Raw genomic sequence first — 21,581 nt, forward strand, 5'->3', positions numbered from 1 at the left:
ACTCACATATATAGCCGCACACACACATACATACATACACACACGCATATATATATATATATACCCACACATAAACACAGAGACCTGCAACTTGATATGTTCTGTTTATGTATGCATTTATGTATGTGCAGCGCTAATATGTACAAAGACTCATTAACATGCATGTATAAAACGTGTATGTAGCTATGCACACACACATACATGTATAAAGCATGTCTGTAGCTACATGTATATACATGTATATAACGTAGCTATATACGAACACATACGAGATATAGACCTAGGCATATACAATGTGTATGCATTGTACCCATATAGATAAACGCGAGCAGGACACTCGCTCTGGGTATCCCTCCGCCCCTCCCATTGTCCTGCCCCTCCCATTGTCCTGCCCCTCCCATTGTCCTGCCTTTCAGCAGAGAGGAATGTGAAAAGGCTCTGAGGGGGCGTGGCTTTCCCGGTATCGAGAGAGGGGCGTGGCAGTTTGTACGTAGGAGTATGCGTATGACGTCAGTTGCGTAGCGGCGGCGGTGCTGTGTGAGGAAGGAACGGAGGGCGAGCTCTCTCGTCGGTGCGTCTCCATTAATCGCTATTGGTGAGCCCTTTGTTGACCCCTTCGTAGTATTGTTCGAGTCGGTGACCGGATCTTACGTCTAGTCGTCCGCGTCTCGCCTCCCGGAGGGGGATCGAAGGTAAGCTACAAGGCCCCGTTCTCTGTGCCTCTCACGGGCTCTTATGTACGCCGGGCCCGCATTGCGTAACCAAGGGACCTAAGAGGAATTACGTAATGTTCGTAAAGTCCCTAAGTTATTTGCGCAGTGGCTCAGAGGTATGTTTTTTTATCCTGTTACGTGTTTACGTAAAGGTGGGTTTACCCGGCAGCGGGAAAAATACCTCAGGTAGGCTATATGTATCACTCATGCTGCTGAATAGGAAGTGGGTGGACTACTGTCTGTGCCAGGATGCACCACTATCGGCCTGGCTTTGTTGCTTGGACAAGGCCAAATGTGCTGTATGTGTTTTATGGAGCGGCTGCCGTTTGGCCTGCTTGTTTATGGTGCTGGGCTCCAGCATGGAGGAGGCTGCCCTGTTTGTGTAAGGTTTGCTGTTAAGGCCTTTGTACATCGCTGGAGGGAAGCCGTTCTCTCAGCCCATTGATTGCTCAGAATTTGTGGCTTCGCCGCGTAAAGCTTTGCATGTTGAATATTGGCCGGTTCTGGGTGAACATCGCTGTTCCTGGGTAGCGTCCCTAAATGGTGGGCTTTGGAAACAGACGTGCGAATGATTGCCGTTTATACAGTTGGCGATTAAGCAAGTAACGGTTACCTGAACTTAAATGGTTACTTTTTGTGGGTCTTCTTCTGTTAATTATGCTTAAATCTGTTGCTGTTTACTGACTGACTTTGTCTCGAAGTCTGACTTTAGTTTAAAGCGACCGTTTGATGCTCGCGACGCTGTCACTTTGTGTGTACTTTCATAAGATACTTAAGTGACAAGCTGCAGCTTCCTTCCTCCTCTGTGGTCCAGCAATTCTCACCAATGGTTGGCTGCTTAAAATCGGTGGGCTCGCTCTCCATGCATGCGCACGGGGGGATCACGGACTGGGAATGAATAAACTACGCATCAATGTTTTGCTAAAGAGATGTATTTTTAAGTGTAAAAAGCTGGTTTAAGCTGCTGGTTTAAGCTCTCTGGATGAATAAATGTCTCGGCTCCTTTGCTGCTCTTGTCGTCTATTTCGGCTGAGAAAAGGCTCCGTGCCGTTATTATGTTTACGTGGTCCGCGGGACACGTGGCAAGTCCTGGTCATGTTGTCCGTCACAGAGGAATCATAAGTTGTTGTTGATTTCTATAGCACCATCATATACCGCAGGACGTAACAATTTTCGCTAACGGATAAGGAGGTTTCTGCGCAAACGGTCTTACTGTTTATTGTGTTATATAGCGCCGTCCTGTTCTGTAGTGCTGTACAACAGGTAAACAGGATATAAATAAAACATAGCAATTTGACTTACAGAAACGGGTGAGGACGGCCCGGCTCCAACGCGCTCACAATCCAGATGGTCTTGTTCTAGTGGGGGTTGCCCAGGCATATATTCTTAATACTTTGTGTAATTTTATAGCATGTTAGTCTGCATTATTGTGTTGGGGATAGATAGCAGGGCATACACATGATTAGCTCTTGCTGCCGCCGCTCTCAGTAATATCAGTGGGTTCTCGGCTACCATTGAGCAGGAGGGATACTAAGCGTGTGCAGGAAGTGTACTGGAGAATGCTTCCTGTTTAAATGACAAGCAGCTGGGGTGGAGCCAAGAGGCAGAAGTCACGTGCTCTCATTTGCATAGGATCGAGGGGTCCTTAAACGTGAGATTGCAGGTACGGCTGCGTTTGTGATACGTCTAGCCACGGGAAAGGCATTTCAGGGCGATGTACGCTGTGTGCGTGTCTTACACGTCTCCATGCGGGTGTAATGTATATCCCGACGGGATTGTTTCTAACTGCTGGGCACGGTATCTCTTTTCTGGATATATCTGGAGAATTGCCTGCTGTGTATACACATGAATCCGCATTGTGCGGGGGCTGCTGGGATGTAGAGAGCGGCGGTGAATGACGGGAAGCGCCCCATCGTTTGCAGCGTTACTTCATTGGTGTTCCCGGACTCGCGCTCTTAAGGCTGGGATATGATTGAGCTGTGAACTTGTTGTGTGACGGGCTCATCGCGACACGACTCGATAGACTTAACATTTCCAGCTACCGTGTGTATCTTCCGTGTACCGATAAATGCTCCCGGGATTAGCGTGTAGACTGGTCTGCTTTCCGCGTGCATCTTAGCCCCCGTGCCGTTATCGGCGTGATTCTGTGTTTGCTAACTAACAAGACGTCCCGTTTCCAACGCGGTCCCAGCCCTGCCAGTAGGGGCTTCCCGTCGTGCCGCGGTATTTGTTATTATTTATTGAGTTATGCGGCAGGACAAATACTTGCTGAGGACAATCACTGTGCGCTCTCTCTGGGAAGGTAACTTCTCTCGGCTCAAAGCTTGTTTTGTCCTTTCCTGGAGTTGGAAATCTTTACACAGCTTCAGCTTTAACGGCGGTGACCTCGTTTTTTCCCGTCGTGGGGAATCGGTCTGTGTTCGGGGCGACGTGTTCCTAAAGAGATAAATATTCCCCGTAAGCGGGATACTCGTTCTGTGGTGGCCTCTGGTTTATATGTAGAGGAGACGTGTCCGGGGTCACCCGGTATTAGGAATGCCTGCTCGGGTATGAGCACGGAGGGGCGAGAGGGTCATCCGGGTTCATGTAACTGTCGCCTGCTTCCTGTCGGAGTTTATTGCTTGCGGAGCTGCTTGCACTGTACGCGGCGGGCTCCGTGGTCAGGTTAGGCAGTACTTCTTGCGGTGGCCGTTTCATCCGCGTCGGTGGAAATGAATCCACGGAAACGTTGAATTAGTGTCTAAATTGTTTTTTTATTATTTGTTTTGTTTTTCACAACTCTGGGTCTGAAATGCCGGCCGTACGTCGGACCCGCCAAGGAGAGATGTGACTTGGGGGCATGTAGTGTTTTTCTGTTTTATGATGAGAATAGTAGTGGGGTAAGAGACCGGAAAGGACCCCCCCCCCCCCCCGAGCTTTGTGCATTTATGCCAAAGTTGAATACGTCCAAATCAGTGAAGGGGCTCTCTTTGATCTTTTTTTTTTGTTCCTGTTCCTTCGGACGGTCTCTCGCTGCTCTGCGGTATCTCTATGGTGGGGTGCCCCTAGGCCTTGGTTTAGCAGGCCTGGCGTGATGCTGGCAGGGTCCGGTCCTGGGAGAAATCAGAGGCTGACGGCACGGCCTAGCAGCAGGCACCCACTAGCCTCTCTTATAGAGTAGTAGTAGCAGTGTGAGTGAAACGCGTCGGAGAAGCAAACACTGTTTTCTTTGTTTTCCGTTTATACCCCTCCAGGGTAGCTCTCTACCCCTGCGATAGAGGCGAACGCCAGCGAGTAACCCGCGTGCATCTGTGCTGGAGAGGAAAGTGCCCTAAGGGTAGATTGCAAGCTCATGGGCAGAGTGCTCACCCCCGTTGTGTCTGTGTGAATGTATGTCTGTCCCCCGCTCCATAACGCAATCGTACTGCGCTGTGGACTACGCTTCCGAAAAGAATACAGGGAGTGATGTGAGTTGGTGCGCTGCTGCCGCCTGTCCCCTGAGGTCACCCTGTGGTGTATCTTGGTGCTGACCTTCGTTGGGGCAATGGAGGGGATATACTGGACATGGAGGGGTGAGTTGGATTTCTGCATCCATACGGTTATATGCAAAATGCTCTGTTTAATACCCCGGGTCCTAGGGGTAGCGGGGCCAAATGGGCAGGAAAGTGCTTACTACCCTCTACATATATCTAGCTTTGCTTCCTGTTGTAATCATGCTGTGTTGAATCGCGTGTATCGTGATAGCATTTCACATGTTTAAATTCTATGCTAGAAATGCTGCTCGTAGTTTATTGCTGGGAAACGGTACGTTATTTGCGTAACCCCGCCTGACTATGTTCTCCGCTCGCTCCATTACATTGTATTGCATCACCACGTTCCATCTGCGCATGACGTCACTTCCTCAACTTACACTACGCATCCGTGAATTAGACTCCCTACGTCCCCAGCGTGACGCAGCTCCCTGCTTTCTCCTGCGTTCAGGTCACGGTCTTCTTTTCCTGTCACGCATTTTGCGTAGCGCAAAGTGCGAATTCTTGTTTTACGCAGACGGAGGAGGAGGGAGGGCTTACGCTGGCAGCGTAAGGCAACGCTTGGTGAATACGCGCCTTGCGCCGGGGCTCTCCTTGGCAGTTGCCAGCGCTGCGTAGTTTCCGTAGCGCCGGGTCTCCTTGGCGGGCCCTGTGTCGGACGGTAAGGCTGCTGCTGGTGACGCGCTTCGGGCGTGCGCTTGTATTGTTACGGACCGAGGCCGTTAGTTGTTTGTTTTTAATGCGGCCGCACAGCCTTTGTGGCTAGCTGCAGGCTGCCGTACCGGAGAGGAGGAGTCCGGGGCCTGGAGAAGAGCCCCGAGCCGGCGCCATTTTCTGGGAGAGGAGGCCCGGGGGTGGGTTGATATACACAACATGTATTCTTCTGGAAATGGCCCGCACCGATACGCGTACGTGTGCGGGGTGAGGGAGATCGGCTCCCGGGCGGTGACTGCGTGTTACCCGGCTGCATGGGCTGCGTGTTTGGGGTCGGGCTCACACGGAGAGCGGGCACCGCAGTGCCAGAGGAGGGGCCGCTGCGCGTTATCTCCCGGTGCTCCGGCCTCTTATTTACGGCTTTTGTTCGGTTTGCGATTCTCCTGGATTTCGCTCCTGCTCCGCATTACAATAAACGCCCAGATTTATCGCCAGATCCGTGTATCTGCCCACTAACACGGAGGCACCGACTCGCTGTACAAAGGCTTGAACCCCTCCCCCCAATTCGGATTGTATCTGGTTTAGTTCGGTTTGACACCATCGCCTGGATGTCGTGTAATGTGGAGTACAAACGGCTTAATGTGCATGCAGTGTATTCATATATACAGGACCGGGGCAATAGCACTTACTCGTACATGTTCCCATAGCCTCATATACCAAACATGTGAACAGGCAGGCAGTGTTATAACTTACACATGGTCCCCGGCACTAGGCTTTCCTCCTGACTGGTGCTGTTGGTTTTGGCCCGGGGGTGGCGGGCAATGTATTACACACATGGATTAACCTGCATGCCGTGTATTTATGTATACAGGTGTGGGGCTGTGCGTGAACCCTGTGTATTAACCATTACTGCTTCACAGGCGTGATGTCATAGGCCGTACGAAACGCACCGTTTACAGTAACATGCGGTGTATGGGGAGAGATGAGTGGCGGGTAATGTTTATAGTCTGTACGCCGGCGAGTACCGCGTGTGCATGTCGTGTAAATCACGGATGTGAAGCCTGAGCCTTTATCGCTCCCCGAGAAGCAGACATGTATAGATTATACGTATGTCTATCCGTATGGGGCAGCCCTTTATTTGAGGACATATCTGTATATGGATGGTAGTCTGCATTAATATATATTTATCCCCCCCCCCCCCATTTATCTTCCTGCTGAAACTCAACAGACATCTTGTCCGCGTTCTCCGCGTTATTACAAAGCAGTAAAATGAGCCGATAAAAGCCGCTGGACGAAATGAGTATTCGTTGGTTTATATAGCGCCGTCATACTCCACAGCGATGTGCACTGTGTAGCCGGGGCATACGTAATGCATAACATAATAATATGGATTTACAGAAACCAACCGAGAGCTCAAGCTTAATATATCCATATCCACCTATCTATATGATCACATCGCCAACATTAAGCGCTAGCAGGGGCAGGATTGATATTTCTATGGACTTGGCCGCGTCATATATTTAAGTCACAGGCCACATTGATGCAGCTGTTGGAGTGCCAGTCGTTGGTTTGAGTGATGAGCGTTCACTCAGGTGTAGTAAGAACCAAATGCTACCTGGCTGGTAGAATAACGCCGGACAGCATGCGATAAGACTGCTTGGGTTCTATGACATGCAGCCTACACGCAAACTAGAAAGAGCCCGAGGGCTGTGGAGTAACTCTCCCCCGCGTAGTCGGCGCCTTCCCGCCGGCAGATTCGTGTCGTGGCTTAGTGAATAGCTGTGCGCGGCCGCCGTCTCTCCTCATTAACGCTTCTTATTTACCGAGAGCCGTTCTCGGCCCATTTTTAAATGTCGATCCCTTTTTGTGTGAGTGTTTCCTCTGTTGTCATGGTTACTGCTCCTCATACAGACTCCTCTGAATCACTCGCATAAACCTATTCCTAGGCTAGAACCCCCGATAAAAGAGATGTTAACCATGTCAAACTGTCAGCGTCACGACTTACAATATAAATATATTTTTAAAATAGAGAAAGTAGCCTTCGGTCTCGGGTCTCAGTAACTCGTGATGTATCTGGTTACGTTTGCATGGAGTTTTGTGTCTTCCTTCCGGTTATTAACGTTTCTTCCTCCTCCATCAGGTCGCCTGGCCCGACGTGCGATGGGAGCACCGCCATGTCAGCCGAGACTGGGCTTGGTACGCGTTTGAGGGCCACGACTGGAATGGGTGACGGAGTGGAAGGGAGTCAGATGTCGGGGACTCAGCTGCCTGTCCCTCCCCAGCCCCAGCCACAGGTTCCTCAGCTCGCCAACCCTCCTCCCCCCGAGACGGCCAAGGCGAACCAGCCCAAGCGCCAGACCAACCAGCTGCAGTACCTGCTGAAGACCGTGCTTAAGACGCTATGGAAGCATCAGTTTGCCTGGCCCTTCCAGCAGCCTGTGGACGCCATCAAACTCAACCTTCCCGTGAGTACACGCTGCGGACGCGGACAGGCCGGACGGGGTTTGTTTTGTTATTTGTGCGGCTGGTTTGGTTGGAAGCCTGTTCTGTGCTCGTGGTGAATAAATTGCGTGCGTTATTCCGCCCCGTTGCGGTCGGGCTCGTGGTGGGGTCTGATCGCTGGGGTCATATCAGAGCCCGATGTCTGTTTCATTGGAAGTGCAGCGGAGGGGGGGGGCTGTTAATGCCACGGAGAGATCTCACTCCAGCCTCTCCCCGTGCCGGCTCTACTGCCAGCGGCTGGGTCACCTCGGGCTCTTGTGAGGGCCGAGCCTGATCTCTTGTACGTTCTGTATCGGTTCACCCGTCTGAATTGATGGTGGGATTCTGGCGTCGTGTCGGCCGCTCACGGGAATCCAGCCGGAATGGGCTCTCTCCCGGAGCCAGCGTTTGTTTTTAGTTAAAGGAGAGTTTTATGGGTTTGAAGACTCTGTACGCTGGGGGAGATCGGTGTGAATGGGGGGCAGTCAGCCGGAACCCTCCGTTATACAGCGTACGGTATTATACCGCATGGAACTATTTATGTAGGTTTTATTATCATTAAGAGGTTTTTTGACGCTTCATGTTAAACCACAAAGTGTCCCCATATTGCATGGGTTGTTGCTAGAATAATAACCAAGTAGTACATAAAACAAAACAAGAGTTCAGTGAATCCCATTCTAAAACCCCTTTCTGCCCTGATATTTATGCCTTAGGGGTGTTTTTTAGGGCTGTTTGCTGGGCATGCACTGATTTCTTGCTCTGTTTTGTGTAATTTGTGTAGATTTGTAGATCTCTGCAGCTCTTCGTTCTCTATGAATGCCCAAAGCATGGGACATGTCCTCGCTTCACCTCTGTGTGAAGGACGGGGCCCCTGACACGATGCATGTATGAGAAACGTGGCTCTTCGCGTGTCTGTAACTCCATTTCTGCTGGTGGTGTAACTGATCGCACTTTCCTGAATAGACCGTCTCTGGTACCCGGTGCCAAGGGCTGACTCACGCGTGACTCGTTCCCGTGTGCGTGTACTAGTCGTATACGTGTAGTCATTGCTCATTCGGAGGAGGTGGAATGACTCAAGCCTGAGGTGCTTTCTCTTCCCGTTTGCTGCTTTGTTGGACGCGTGTGAAGTGCCCGTCATGCTGCGGCTCCTTAACCGTATGCTGGGTTCGTAGGATATGCGCTTTTTTTGTGACAGTGATATTACTCCCAGCCATGGATGCGACTCTGCCCGGCAATCTGACGCCCCAGACTCCGTGTCCTGCGTAGCGGCTTTATTCACGCGGTTATTTGCGCCCTGTGTTGCGTGTTACGAGGGCTCTGGTGTTCCCGTCCCCGGGAGTTTCGGGGTGGTGAGGACAGGAGTCACATCTTCCAAAAGAGTCCTAGGAGCCAGCTGCTCGCGATCGTCCTGTAATCACTGCGTTCATCTGTTACTCCCCTCACGCCAGTGACACGCTAAGAGCATACGAGTGATATTCACTAAACCAGAAGGTTACCGGAGACCTGAATGCTTCGCCTCCCCTACTTCCAAAAGAGCGTCTCCTGCCACCCCGGCTGGAATGGGGAATGTGACGTTTCTTGAGCCCGCAGGAGATGACCCTTTATAAGCTGTATGATGAAGTCAATCTGTTGCAGACTCGGTTTAGTAAATACTTTTGTTTCCTCCTTGCTTTGTTATTCGTCGTCCTCTGAGTGAAGTGTGGGGTGGATGTCTGGATGCCTGTAAGAGGCATTAATAGGCTTGGTTAGTGTTTGGAACGCTTTTACTTTCTCTTTCAGCTATGGAACAGCACCCGGTACGCATGCACAAAGTCAGGGATTTCCTAGGCTTATAATCAGGAGTATAATGAAACAATTATACCAAACAGTGCGGTGTTAATGATCATACATTTAATATGTAGGTTGAAACATAATCATTCACTGAAACCAACAGCTGTGTAGGAGGCGGAAAACTGGGTGAGGAACGGCCAGACTCCTTAACAAAGTCTTACATCATAACAAACCACGAGGAGCTGTACTGCATCAGCTATACTGCGTCTCATCGCAACCCCGGCCTCCTGAAAAGGCACCAAGAGACCGGCAATGGTGATGACCGAAGACTCGGTGGTCGACCAAGTTAATTTACTACAGCAGATGAAAGACGCGTCGCGCTCGCTTCCCTCCAGGATGGGAAGATGTCCAGCGGTGCCATCAGCTCAGCAACAGTGGGACCCTGGGACCCCCATCCACTGTCTGGAGAAGTCTGGTTAGATGTGGTCTTCGTGGAAGCCTTGCAGCCAAACCATACCTCTGGAAACTGGCGTGCGGAAAAATGACAGCAGGTCCTCAGCTGATGAGTGAAAGTCTGGGGCTGCGTTTCTGCAAATGGACTTGGGGGTTTGGTCAGAATTAATGTTCTGGGAAGTGTAGCTAATCCATCATACTATCGGGGAGACGTGAGATTATTATTATAAGTTATTATTATTAACATATAGCCAAAGTACATAAGAACTATCTTTAGCTTAAAGAATGCAGTGTCCCGGAAGGGATGGTTTGGCTCTACAGAGTCCTGGTCTCAGCATTGAGTATGTCTGGTATCGCATGAAGCGAGAGACGCCACTGAGGTGCCTAAATCTATCGTTGGTTAGTAAACCCAGGCCCCCGGTGACATGCTCTCGGGATGCGGAGCCCGCAGCGCTTAATCTCGACGAAATATTCCTTTTGCCTGCCTTTACACCCCCCCCACCACCACCCGTGTTCATGCATGCAGAAATACTATGAAGGTATTGGCTTCCCTGCTATTATCCAGAAAGACTGAAGTATCTCTATCTGTGACTTGGAGGAAAGCCAAGAAAGTGTATAAGACTGAAACGTTCTCCAACGTATGTTTTGGAGCCGGGGGAAGCCGACACCAGGAGGCCCTCGCCTTTTAGTAGACGGCGGAAGGCTCGGTACGAGAGGTGATGGATGTTACTATAGTAAGGGACTTATCACCAAACCGCTGGATGTCATATAGGAGATCACTGCGGTAGCGCCGAACGCACCCAAGATTACACCGCGTGGTGCAAGCTACTTGTATGACGCCGTTGGAGACCTCCGAGTTATCTGAAGACCCCTCTCCCCTGTGTCAGATCGCACCGGCCCTGCTTCCTCATCACTCTGTGTCCTCGTCTTCCATGCGGAAGTTTCTTCACTTACAATACTAATAAATGTAAAGAATGCGAAATTAGTCACCAAGACAACATAAAAAAAAATGTCTGCCTACCATCCATTCCTGGGAGGATGTGCAATGTAATGGAATTTGGGTTTCTTTTTAACAGTGGTTTCTATCCTTTTATAGAAAAAATAGAGGGTTTAATTTCTCAGCTTTTAATAATTGTGTGTATAATATGTATGTACGTTCATACACACGCTACAATTCAAAAGTTTGGGGTCACTTAGAAATGTCCTTGTTTATGAAAGAAAGCACATTTTGTCTATTAAAATAACATGAAATGAATGAGAAATCCAGCACAGACGGGGTTAATGTTGTAAATGTCTTGTAGCTGGAAACAGAATATCTTCATAGGCGTACAGAGGCCCTTTATCACTCCCATCACTCCTATATCACTCCCATCACTTCTATATCACTCCCATCACTTCTGTGTTCCAATGGCACGTTGGGTTCGCTGATCCAAGTTTAAAAGGCTAATTGATCGTTAGAAACCCCTCTTGCCAGAAATGTCCTTGTTTTCCATGTAGTGTGTGTTTGTGTTTATGCAAAAAAAAAGCCATTTATCTTGATGCGCGGAGAGGGAAACTTATTTGGGGTCAAATTAAAAAGTTGCAGGAATTGCTGTGGTCCTGCGTGGGATAGAAACCGGCCTATCCTATAACACAAGAACCAAGCAAGGTGCGAGGCTTCACACAACAGAGCCTGCTGACCTGTGACGCCTGCCGGGAAGCCCGTGTGTCTGTGGATCATAGAATTAGTGTTAGGATTGTTGTCTCTCTGTGACCATAATAGTGTATTAGTCGTGACGGAATATGAGTAAACATGTCTGTCTGTTTCCCTCCTCCAGGATTATTACAAGATCATTAAGACTCCGATGGACATGGGCACCATTAAGAAGCGTCTGGAGAACAATTATTACTGGAACGCCCAGGAATGCATCCAGGACTTCAACACCATGTTCACCAACTGCTACATCTACAACAAGGTGACTTCTTACGGCGGAAGCTGGAGCGGCCCTCGTCTCAGAGGAACCGGCGACGAATCTTCTCGATAGCCCCTTTAATAAAGCGCTCCCAGGCAGCTCGCTTTCTCACCGAGCGTAATGTATGATAAATGATTCCAGTGAAATGTTTCAAGAGGTCTCCTCACTACAGCAGATGGAATCGTCTGATCCAGATTACGTCCGTTGCTATGGTGATGGCATCACTTAAACGTTTCACCTGAATTGTTTATTTTAACAGCCGATTTCCCCGTTACTGCGAGGTCTGCCCCGTTCCTGACACATAGGTTTTATGTCTGACCCTTTAATATTGTTTAAAAGCAGAAATTGCTTTCTATACTTGAAGTCCCCTCACAGGCGTACACGCCAGGCATACAAGCAGCCATGTTAACGTCCCGTGCCCGTTCTGCTTTATGCGCCGTCATGGTTTTCGGACGGTAATGGGGAGAATGGGGGGCCGCAGAGGCGATGCGTTTGTCACCTGCTGCTGAAGCTGCTTTAGCTCAGGTTAAGCGAACCCGTACCCAGTGATCTGTTACAAAGCCATGAAGTGCCCGATGTGCTCAACACTCTCCTGTGTTTCCTAGCCTGGGGACGACATAGTATTGATGGCCGAAGCCTTGGAGAAGCTTTTCCTACAGAAGATATCAGAAATGCCCGAGGTTGAGACGGAGCTGACGGTCATACAGAGCAAAGGACGAGGCCGGGGAAGGAAAGAGCCAGGTGATTTTTGGTTGTAACCCCGCAGTCAGCTCCAGGCTGCTCGTGAAATGATTTATTGGGAAGAAAGGTGTACTTCATCCGGTCCTTTTCTCTTCCAGATGCCTCAATTACCCCAATGAGAACTCGGGTCCTGTCGGGATCGCAGACGGAGAAGCCCCCCACAAAGACCCCTGTCACACGTAAGTCACGTGCGGGTCTGTGTTATGGAACGGTTACTGCTATTATAGCAGAGGCTGTAATACGCATGTAGAGACCGAGTGCCTCGATCCGGAGGTACGTCTGAGGAAAGCGGGCTCCTCTGCTTTGGGAGAATACGCACTCTAGAGCGCTGTCGTTTGGGTTGTTCAGCCGTTACAGCGGCCTTGGAGGTTTGTGGCCCTTTCCGCTTGGTGGTAGGAGGCAGAGGCTTTCATGTAAAGAACACTGATGTAGGGTCAGGCTAGTATGGAGTCACGCGTGTGCTAACCCTGTTCCCCAAGCCATTTTCTTTCATGGTGCCACGCGTGTATTTCCAGTTCTGGCTACTGTTGATATTGGACGGATATTCTGTATGGACAGAAGTTTCCGGAAAGGTTCTTATACTATTGAGACATTTGTGTGCAGTGCAGCACAGTATGTCCGTATGTTTGAGAAGTAAACGATCACCAAAAGTCTTCTGACGTCTTCTGTCTCCCGTTTTTTTAATGTTTTTTAGCTTTTTGTATAGATTTTGGCTGCTCGGTCTCTTCATTCGCAGCACCCTTCCCACTTTGGACAGAAGCTTTGTAGATTTCAAACTGATGATCTGTTTCGTTGGCGAATGTGTGACATTACCCGAATAAATGCTTTTATGATATATAGAGGTTAGAAATGAGAAGACTGTCCTGTTATAAGAATGAAAGGAAATGAATGTGGAGCACTTTCATGGTGAAATTGAAGGATGGTTTTAGGGTTCTTTTGTCTTGGGAGGCTTTTCTACTTATTGGGAATGTAAAAAAAAAATGATATATAGGCTTTTAAAACGGGGAGTTCAATAGCCCTAAATCCTATCCGTCCTGTGCTGGAGTTCCTCATTCTTGGGTCGCAGCGAATCTCTGAAACCGGGCTATGAGGTCCAGCTGTTTCCCACGGCTTTCTGGCAGTCGGCCCCTTCCCGATATGTCCCAGCGCTCCCTGTTTCCCGCTAGCGTTCCCATCACCGCCCTTTCCAAGTTTAAGCCTTGGCGGAGGATCAGGACTGTCGCGGAAGATACCGGGAGGTTCGGGGGGGGGGAGCTGTTTGCTGTGTAATGCCGCTGGTTCTCAGTAAGCGTATATTTGGTTCCTGATGTTGCTGTCATGATACTTTTCTAAAAAAAGAAAGAAAAAAAAAAAAAAGCCCAAAGTTTTGTGAAAATGGCACAAAAACATATCTAATAGACCCAGTTTTCAAAGTTTTTTTCCCCCTTGTTTGAAGTTACCGGCTGCTCCGTCGGCTGTCTTGTTTGAGGAGCTGGGAATGAATGGGAAGGTCTATAATAGTTGCCGAGCCGCTTGCTGTGATGTCTGCCGTGGCGATATACGTGCATCGGGGTCTTCTCCGTACACCTCTGCTGCTCTCGACCTGTACAGAAGTGAGCGAAATGACGTTATAGCTTCCTTTATTTTTGTATTTTTTTTCTCAGCTGTTTCCAAGCCACCGACTCCTTCCCCGCCCGTCGTGACCCGGGCCCCTACCCCTCCACAAGCTAGACCTGCAACAGCTCGCCCCCCGGCAATCACGCAAGCACCCATTACCTTCGCGCCTACGGTCCCTCAGGACATGGTGGTGCCCACAACTGTGCCCCAAGCTCCTGCCCCTCAGCCTCTTCAGAGTCATCCTCCAGTCATGCCGACCACTGCCCAGCCTGTGAAGGTGAGTTTGATGGTGGGGAACCTGGCGGAATAGCGCGAGCGCACGGAAATGTTCCTGTGTCCAAAATATACTCTTCACACACTTTGTATCCACAGCCATCTGCCCCCTGATCGTTTTCAGAGCTGTCAGTATCTGAAACGGCTGGGGTTAGGAAGGATGGTTTCGAAAGGGCTTTGCAGCTGTAGAAAATGAAACTTTAATATATTTTAATGCATGATTTGGCCATTAGTTGGGAAGTTCTATATATATATATATATATATATTTATATATATTATAATGCGTGTATATATAGCTGAGCTTGTCCAGCAGGATCTAGGTTTTTATTATATGTTCATCTGATGGATTTTATCCTGACACGGCTATTGATGGAAAATGTTGACCATGCTTCACGTTTTCTCTCCAGGTAACAAAATTTGTGAAAAGGAAAGCGGACACCACAACTCCCACGGCCCATGACCCTCTCCACGAATCCTCCCCTATCCCCGGCGAGTCCAAGCCTCCCCGGGCCACCAAGAGACGAGAGACGGGGCGCCAACCTCGCCCAGCGAAGAAGACAGAGGTGCCCGACTCCCAGCTGCCGGCGCCTCCGACTCTCCATGTGCCGGGACCTCCTGCTGGTATCTCCGACAAAAGCAGCAAGACGTCCGAGCAGCTGCGCTACTGTGCGGCCATCGTCCGTGAGATGTTTGCCAAGAAGCACAGCGCGTACGCGTGGCCCTTTTACAAACCCGTGGACGTGGAAGCCCTGGGGTTACACGACTACTGCGAAATCATCAAGCATCCCATGGACCTCGGTACCATAAAGGTGCGCGGAGCATCTGGTTTAAAAGTCTATATGTCCTGCAGACATGACGCGTTAATTTGGGGGGATTCCGTGTTAGAATCTATGCCACTTCGTCCAACCAAAGAGGCTTTCGGGACGATCTTGGACAATAATATATTGCATGTAGGCATTAATAAGGAATCGTTGATCCATAAATAAAACGCAGATGTCTTCTACATACTGGGCCAGGCTGCATGGACCTTCATAACCTTAATATTTTTGCTTGCAGGTGAAGCTGGACGGCTTCCAGTACCGGGACGCTCAGGACTTCGCCTCGGATGTGCGGCTCATGTTCTCCAACTGCTACAAATACAATCCTCCTGACCACGAGGTGGTGGCGATGGCCCGAAAACTGCAGGTAACCCCAGTTCTGGCAACGTGAACATCGTCTAGCAAATTAAGCCTACACTCAGTTTTGGACATTATATATAAGCATTCCAGGGTTACTAAATAAACTAAACTGTATGTTAAGAACCCACTGTATGTATAGAACATTCCTTACCGATGGACAAATTATGTATTTTTTATTTAGCGACCTTTCCCGTTTAGAGAGCTGAATATTTGCAATGGTTTTAATTTATACAGAGGGCACATCCTTGGCTGGTGGGGCAGATTGCAATGGCCGTCATTGGCTTTGGGGGGGGGGGTCAGTCTTTGGAAGGTGTTCATTTCCGGTGATCTCCTGACTGCTAATGGATATGCCACAAAATGAGTTTGATCTTTTTCCCATTCTGTCCATGCTGTAGGATGTGTTTGAGATGCGCTTTGCAAAGATGCCGGATGAACCAGAAGAGGCCCCTGCTCCAGCCCCCTCGCTTGCTCTGGGACCCCCAGCTCCTTCAATCAAGGGGCCACCACCCACTTCCAGCGACAGCAGCAGCGACAGCTCCTCGGACACCGAGAGCAGTTCAGACAGCGAGGAGGAGCGGGCGCAGAGGCTGGCGGAGCTCCAGGAACAGGTGAGGATTGGGAGCTGTATTCCCTTAAGGTGTCAAGTCTGGCCGCTGGAGGGAAACGGTACGGGGGGCTGTTATACTAAATGGCTGCCGTATAGTTACTGTGATGATTTATTGGCCCCTTTTTCTGACCGCTGACTGTTCTGTCCTCGCAGCTGAAGGCTGTACATGAGCAGTTAGCGGCCCTCTCTCAGCCGCAGCCGAACAAACCAAAGAAGAAAGAGCGTGAAAAGCGGAAGGAGAAGCACAAGAGGAAGGAGGAGGTAGAGGAGTCCCGGAAAAGCAGAGCTCGGGAGCCCCCGGCCAAGAAACCGAAGAAAAGTGCTCAAGTACCAGTGGGAGCACCCAGGTACCGTAATCCTCTAAACAAAACGCTCTGCAGATGTTTTATCCGCGTCACAGATAGAGCTATTTGGGCATTAAATAGTAACAGTACTTGGCGTTTGTTATAAAAGGATTGAGTCCCTGTAAGGAATAGAGGGCGCTCTGATAACCTTTGTGTTTTGTCTGTATGTAAAACAAACGTTTTGAATATCTGGAATATTTATGGACAGTTGAGGTTTATGTAATATGGTGTTTCTGGTCACCGTGAAGAGATCCTGCTGGTTCATGTTGCTTTCTATAGCGATGACGCTAATTTTGCAGTATAACAGCAGCTCCTCTCGTCCAACACGTGGGAAGTGAAATGCCATGGAAATAAGAAAAAAAAAATATGCTAGAATAAAATTGCTATGGAATAGTTTGGTGGGTTTTTTTCTTTACCTGCTTTGCGTGCATATTTTTTTTTTCATCTAGTGATATCCTCTCCCCCCCAACAGCATCAAGAAAGAAGCCCCTCCGCCGGTCTCGCGGCCGCCTCGTCCAGCGCCACCTCCTGCTCCATGTGAGTCGTCGGAAGAGGAGTCGCAAAGATGTCGCCCCATGTCCTACGAGGAGAAGCGGCAGCTGAGCCTGGATATCAATAAGCTGCCGGGGGAAAAGCTGGGCCGGGTGGTGCACATCATCCAGTCCCGGGAGCCCTCGCTCAAAAACTCCAATCCCGACGAGATCGAGATAGACTTTGAGACACTAAAACCGTCCACGCTGAGAGAGCTGGAAAGATACGTCACCTCCTGTCTGAGGAAGAAGCGGAAACCACAGGGTAAGACGGGCTGCTAGGGACGGGTAGAGGGGCTTTAGTGTCTGTCTTGGTTGATGGAACCGCAGCCATGGAGCAAAGCGTAGAGTTTTTGAAGGTTTACACGCAACACGCGTTGCTTTTAGGGTTGTGTAGGCTGGGATGGAGGGTTTGCCGGCTAAACGATGCGATCGGACTAGGCTAATTCTTCCTGTTCCCTTACTCTTGACAGATAAAATGGATGCTCCCTCTTCTCTCTCTGGTAAAACTAAAGGCTTCTCATCTTCCGAGTCAGAGAGCTCGAGCGAGTCCAGCAGCACAGAAAGCGAGGAGTCCGACCTAGGTCAGGAATGGTCTCTTTCCCATTTTGATGTTGAATCCCAGATTCCTGCTTAGACGATATCCATATACCCGAATATAAAGGAATACGGAGCGTTTATTGCTCGTTCCTTACACTGTATGCTTTCACTTTTTAGAAGCAGTCCCGAAACAGAAGAAGAAATGTCACTCAGGCAGAGAGTCAAGAAAGGTACGTGAAATCCTCCCGTCTCTGTGGAACACGGTGCTGTACATTTTAAATCTGCTGTGGGCAGAGAGACGCTGGCTTTTATAGTGTAGTAAATTGGGGCAGATTAATGTACTGCGGTCAGGAGATGGTTAAGGGATGTTTTGGGCTGGGCAGATTTTCCGGTCAGTGACCTGACCGTATTGGAGTCTGGGAGCATGAGAACTGCGATGTGTTTGGTGCACAGACCCAATCTGTCAGAGCTTGTGAAAGCCAGAACGTTATCGTGAGTGAGAATCTTCTGGGTATGATGTATAACTGGTAGGTTTCAAGATGTTTTGTATTTATTGTTTGATAATTAAATGTTTTTCTTCTTCCAACAGCATCATCACCAGCCTCATCCTCCCCCACAGCCTGCAACCCTTCCACCCTCTGTTCTTAAGCCACCATCTCCGGTCGCACCACCCTCTTACCCGGCGCCGCCAATCCTGGAAACCTCCCACCCGTCTCTCCATCACCCTCTCCATTCTGGAAGTGTCTTTGAAGCGGTAACTCCTCATTACGGGCAGCCGGTTCTACACCTCCCTCCGCCGGACCTTCCTCCACACCTTACAGGACAGCCGGATCGCTGCTCTCCCCCTCATCTCAATCAGCATGCCCTAGTCAGTCCTCCAGGTAAGAGCAATGTTATTGGCTTTAAACATTGGAGCGCTGGCCAAGGAGAGACCAGGGATGTGCCGAATGCCTGTATTTACCAAAATCTCCATAAAGCACAAAACAAAACTTTTTTTAGGTTTAAAAATCATACAAAAACTGTCTTTAATGGATTTCTTTCTTGCCTGTTTCAGCTCTACACAACGCCATGCCCCAGCAGCCTTCTCGACCTTCTAATCGCGCAGCCGCCCTCCCTCCCAAACCAGCTCGACCTCCATCTGCCTCTCCGCCTGCGTCCCAACCCCACCACCAGCCTCCGCCGCACATCCTTCATCATCACTCTCAGCCGCCGCACGTCTTGCTGGAGGATGATGGGCCTCCCTCTCCCCCTGGTGGTCTCCCGCCATCTCCAAATCAGCTTGGCCACGCGCAGATGGTGATGTACCTTCAGCAGCTGCAGAAATCCCAGCCACCTCCTCCTCAGTCCCCCATGCAGCCGCTCCTACCCTCCGTTAAAGTGCAGTCACAGGCGCCTCTGCCTCCGCCGTCGCAGTCAATGAGGCATCTGCAGTCCTTATCTTACCCCACGCCTCCTCCATCCTCCGCGCCCACGGTTCCACCACCTCAGTCTTCTCATGTGCACCCTTTACAGTCGCCCCCGACTGCCCCCCAGCCACAGCCAACTGTGCAGCCGCCACCTCCATCTCAGCAGCCACAACATCCAGCTTTACAAGGCAATCTGGTCGCTCCACACCAACAGCATGCGCCGCACCAGCAGGCCAAGACGCAGCAAGTCATTCAGCACCATCACCCTTCACCTCGGCAGCAGAAGCCAGAGCCGTACCCCGGAGGTGAGATGTTCTTCAGCAACCGTGTGACCTGCGTGCAAAAGGAACCGATTAGGCGGGTCTGCTTCATTAAATATCCTCTCCCGTTGTGTCTTTGCAGGTCATTTGCGGGAGGCTCCATCCCCCCTTCTCCTTCATTCTCCTCAGGTCCCTTCGTTTCCAGGCTTGTCGCACCCCGCTTCTCCCCAGGCTGGACAGCCCAAGAAGCAGGTAACCAGTTCTAAAAAAGCATCACAGGCTTGCGCCGTCTTCCTTTCTGTTCCTGAACGTCGTGTTGTCTCGAGCGTTCTCTTCTTGTGTGCTGACTCGAGTATATTTGTTCCTATCAGCAGGATATAAGAGGAGCCTCGGTTTTGCAGCCTCAGCCCTTGGTGGTGGTGAAGGAGGAGAAGAGACACTCGCCATCCCTTCGTCCCGAAAGCTTCTCCCCCAGCATGAGGAATGAGCCCCAGAAGCTTCCGGAATCCCTTAAGGGTCCTAGCCACGTGCAGCCACGTTAGTCTTGCATCTATTTCTCTTTGTGGTGAACATCTGCATGCCAGCTGTGCACCCTGTCTTCTGTCAGGTCTTTATATCACTGACCCCCTGCCTCGCTTCTCATCTTGTTGCTTCTCCCCCCACCTCCAGGGCCAGAATTAAAACCAATCGATGGAGGACGTCCTGTAAGACCCCCTGAGCAGAGTATGCCGCCTCAAGGGGTCCCAGACAAAGAAAAACAAAAGCAGGAACCCAAGACACCAGTGGCCCCCAAAAAGGTGAACTTCAATAATCAATCTGACCTCCAACTCTCAGGAGCACAAAACCCCCTTAGGGTTTATAATTATTATTATTATTATTATTATTGCATTTATTTTTTGAGGGCTAGTCCTTGATGTATTTTTATCCAGAAATTAATTTTTAAGAAATGCCGGCCTTGGTGATATGGCTGCTTCCTAGTTTTCTTTTGGCAACGTTGTGGGATTGTATATACTCGTGACATTAGATCCTCTCCCCGAAATAAAGCCAGCAGCAACCTCATCTATGCCACTTAATGTAAAGGGATGAGCCGGAGCGACCGCAATCCCCTGCACTGCGCAAATAATTCAGGGTGGGCTGATTGCCGACTGTATATTCTGGTCAGCAGGGTCTGTGTGTCTAATCATTGTCATTCTGTGTCAGGATCTAAAGAACATTGCACGCTGGGCCACCCTGGCACAGAAGCCGCCAACTACCACGACTCCATCCTGCAAGTCCTCCAGTGACAGCTTTGAACTTTTCAGACGTGCAGCTCGTGAGAAGGAGGAGCGTGAGCGAGCACTCAAGCTACAGGCTGAGCAAGCCGAGAGGATGCGCAGAGAGCAGGAGAGAATGAGGTAGCGGATCTTCGTAGTGTGTGTTTAAGGAACCACAAGATCCACTAAAGAACGGGAATGGGTGTCTGGCTTTTATGGGGGGGTGTTAAAAATTCCAGCTGATTGTGTGAAATCCCATGGATTACTGTGTGCCCCCGGTCTGACAGACCGTACATAGCAACACAACCTGTCGTGCGTACGCCGAAAAGGCCTGCACAAAGACCTATTTAATGTGTCCTCGGAATGCCCATAAGGGGGTGTGTAGCTGGTCAGTGCCTTGCGAGAGAGGTGAGCGTGTAACCTGATGTGTAACGAGTGCTGTGAACACTTCTAGGAACCGGGAGGAAGATGATGCTCAGGAGCAGGCGCGGAAAGCGCACGACGAAGCACGCAGACGGCAAGAACAGCAGCAGCAGCAGCAACAACAGCAGCAGCAGCATGTGCAGAGTACCCTGCAGCCGGCTCCACCCCCTGCGCAGAGCTCTCAGCCAATCATGGATCAGAGAGAAATGGCCAGAAAAAGAGAGCAAGAGAGGAGGCGGAGGCAGGCGGTAAGTATCCCTCCATCCGCGTGATCCGTCTCGTGAAGCCTCTATGGATGCCAATAACCGAGCCTCGTTTCTTCCCTACAGATGACTCCTTCTATAGACATGAATTTTCAGAGCGACTTGATGGAGATATTTGAACAGAACCTTTTCTCGTAAGACTTCATGCTCCTCACCCTCCACCTCCTCCTCCACCACTTTACTCTTTACCACCCTTCCCCAGAATTTCCACTTGTTTTTTTAAATGTCGGCGGAAGGGACAGGAGGACGCCTCACCAACCAGAGACACGGAATCTTTTTCTGCCCTTCCTGTATTTTTATCCCCGGCCCCTGTACATTGAGACGCGGCAAGTCTCCAGAAGTGATAATGGAAGCGGGGGATGCTGTTGACCCTCCTCGTAACGGATTATCGTGCAGTAACTCCCGGCCGGCGCGGAGCCGCAGAGACTCTGAAGGAGGACGGCGGCCCGACTCTCGCTCTACCCCTTTCTGCGAGGAATGAAGTGGGGCGCTTTGCAATGAATGAGGCTCACACAGAACGGGGTTTGGGTGCCACACGGTGTGTGCTTGATTGCGCAAGAGGACAAATGGGGGGCTGCGGGTCCTTGATCTTTGTGTGTGTACGTGCGCGTGCATCTGAGTCGTTAATAGCAAG

The 21,581-nt window shown here is 50.1% G+C and overlaps 1 protein-coding gene across 4 annotated transcripts; it reads left to right on the plus strand.

Annotated features, from left to right (window-relative positions):
* The first annotated feature begins 513 nt into the window (after window positions 1–513).
* Window positions 514–21,343, plus strand: BRD4 (bromodomain containing 4). 4 transcript variants are annotated; one of them, XM_053462953.1, is made up of 21 exons: window positions 514–692; window positions 7,017–7,341; window positions 11,398–11,535; window positions 12,138–12,273; window positions 12,372–12,452; window positions 13,917–14,146; window positions 14,551–14,952; window positions 15,200–15,328; window positions 15,717–15,929; window positions 16,082–16,275; window positions 16,745–17,067; window positions 17,276–17,386; window positions 17,520–17,572; window positions 17,932–18,223; window positions 18,397–19,053; window positions 19,151–19,260; window positions 19,380–19,545; window positions 19,678–19,805; window positions 20,209–20,402; window positions 20,716–20,932; window positions 21,014–21,343. In XM_053462953.1, the coding sequence occupies exons 2-21, from the start codon at window positions 7,051–7,053 to the stop codon at window positions 21,083–21,085; spliced, it is 4,137 nt and encodes a 1,378-aa protein (XP_053318928.1). In that variant the 5' UTR covers window positions 514–692; window positions 7,017–7,050; the 3' UTR covers window positions 21,086–21,343. The 4 variants fall into 4 exon arrangements, with proteins under 4 accessions (XP_053318928.1, XP_053318931.1, XP_053318930.1 ...); XM_053462956.1 differs by having other exon boundaries at window positions 19,383–19,545; XM_053462955.1 differs by lacking the exon at window positions 514–692 and adding an exon at window positions 4,783–4,883.
* The last annotated feature ends 238 nt before the right edge of the window (window positions 21,344–21,581 follow it).

The sequence above is a fragment of the Spea bombifrons genome, chromosome 4, assembly GCF_027358695.1.
Source record: "Spea bombifrons isolate aSpeBom1 chromosome 4, aSpeBom1.2.pri, whole genome shotgun sequence".
NCBI lineage: Eukaryota > Metazoa > Chordata > Amphibia > Anura > Pelobatidae > Spea > Spea bombifrons.

What these genes read in the sequence shown, in the direction of transcription:
- BRD4 (XM_053462953.1), top strand. Translation starts at nt 7,051, where the DNA reads ATGTCAGCCGAGACTGGGCTTGGTACGCGTTTGAGGGCCACGACTGGA. An exon ending in CACAAAGACCCCTGTCACAC is followed by an intron (nt 12,453 to 13,916) that starts GTAAGTCACGTG and finishes TTTTTTTCTCAG; the next exon opens with CTGTTTCCAAGCCACCGACT. An exon ending in TCCTAGCCACGTGCAGCCAC is followed by an intron (nt 19,546 to 19,677) that starts GTTAGTCTTGCA and finishes CCCCACCTCCAG; the next exon opens with GGCCAGAATTAAAACCAATC.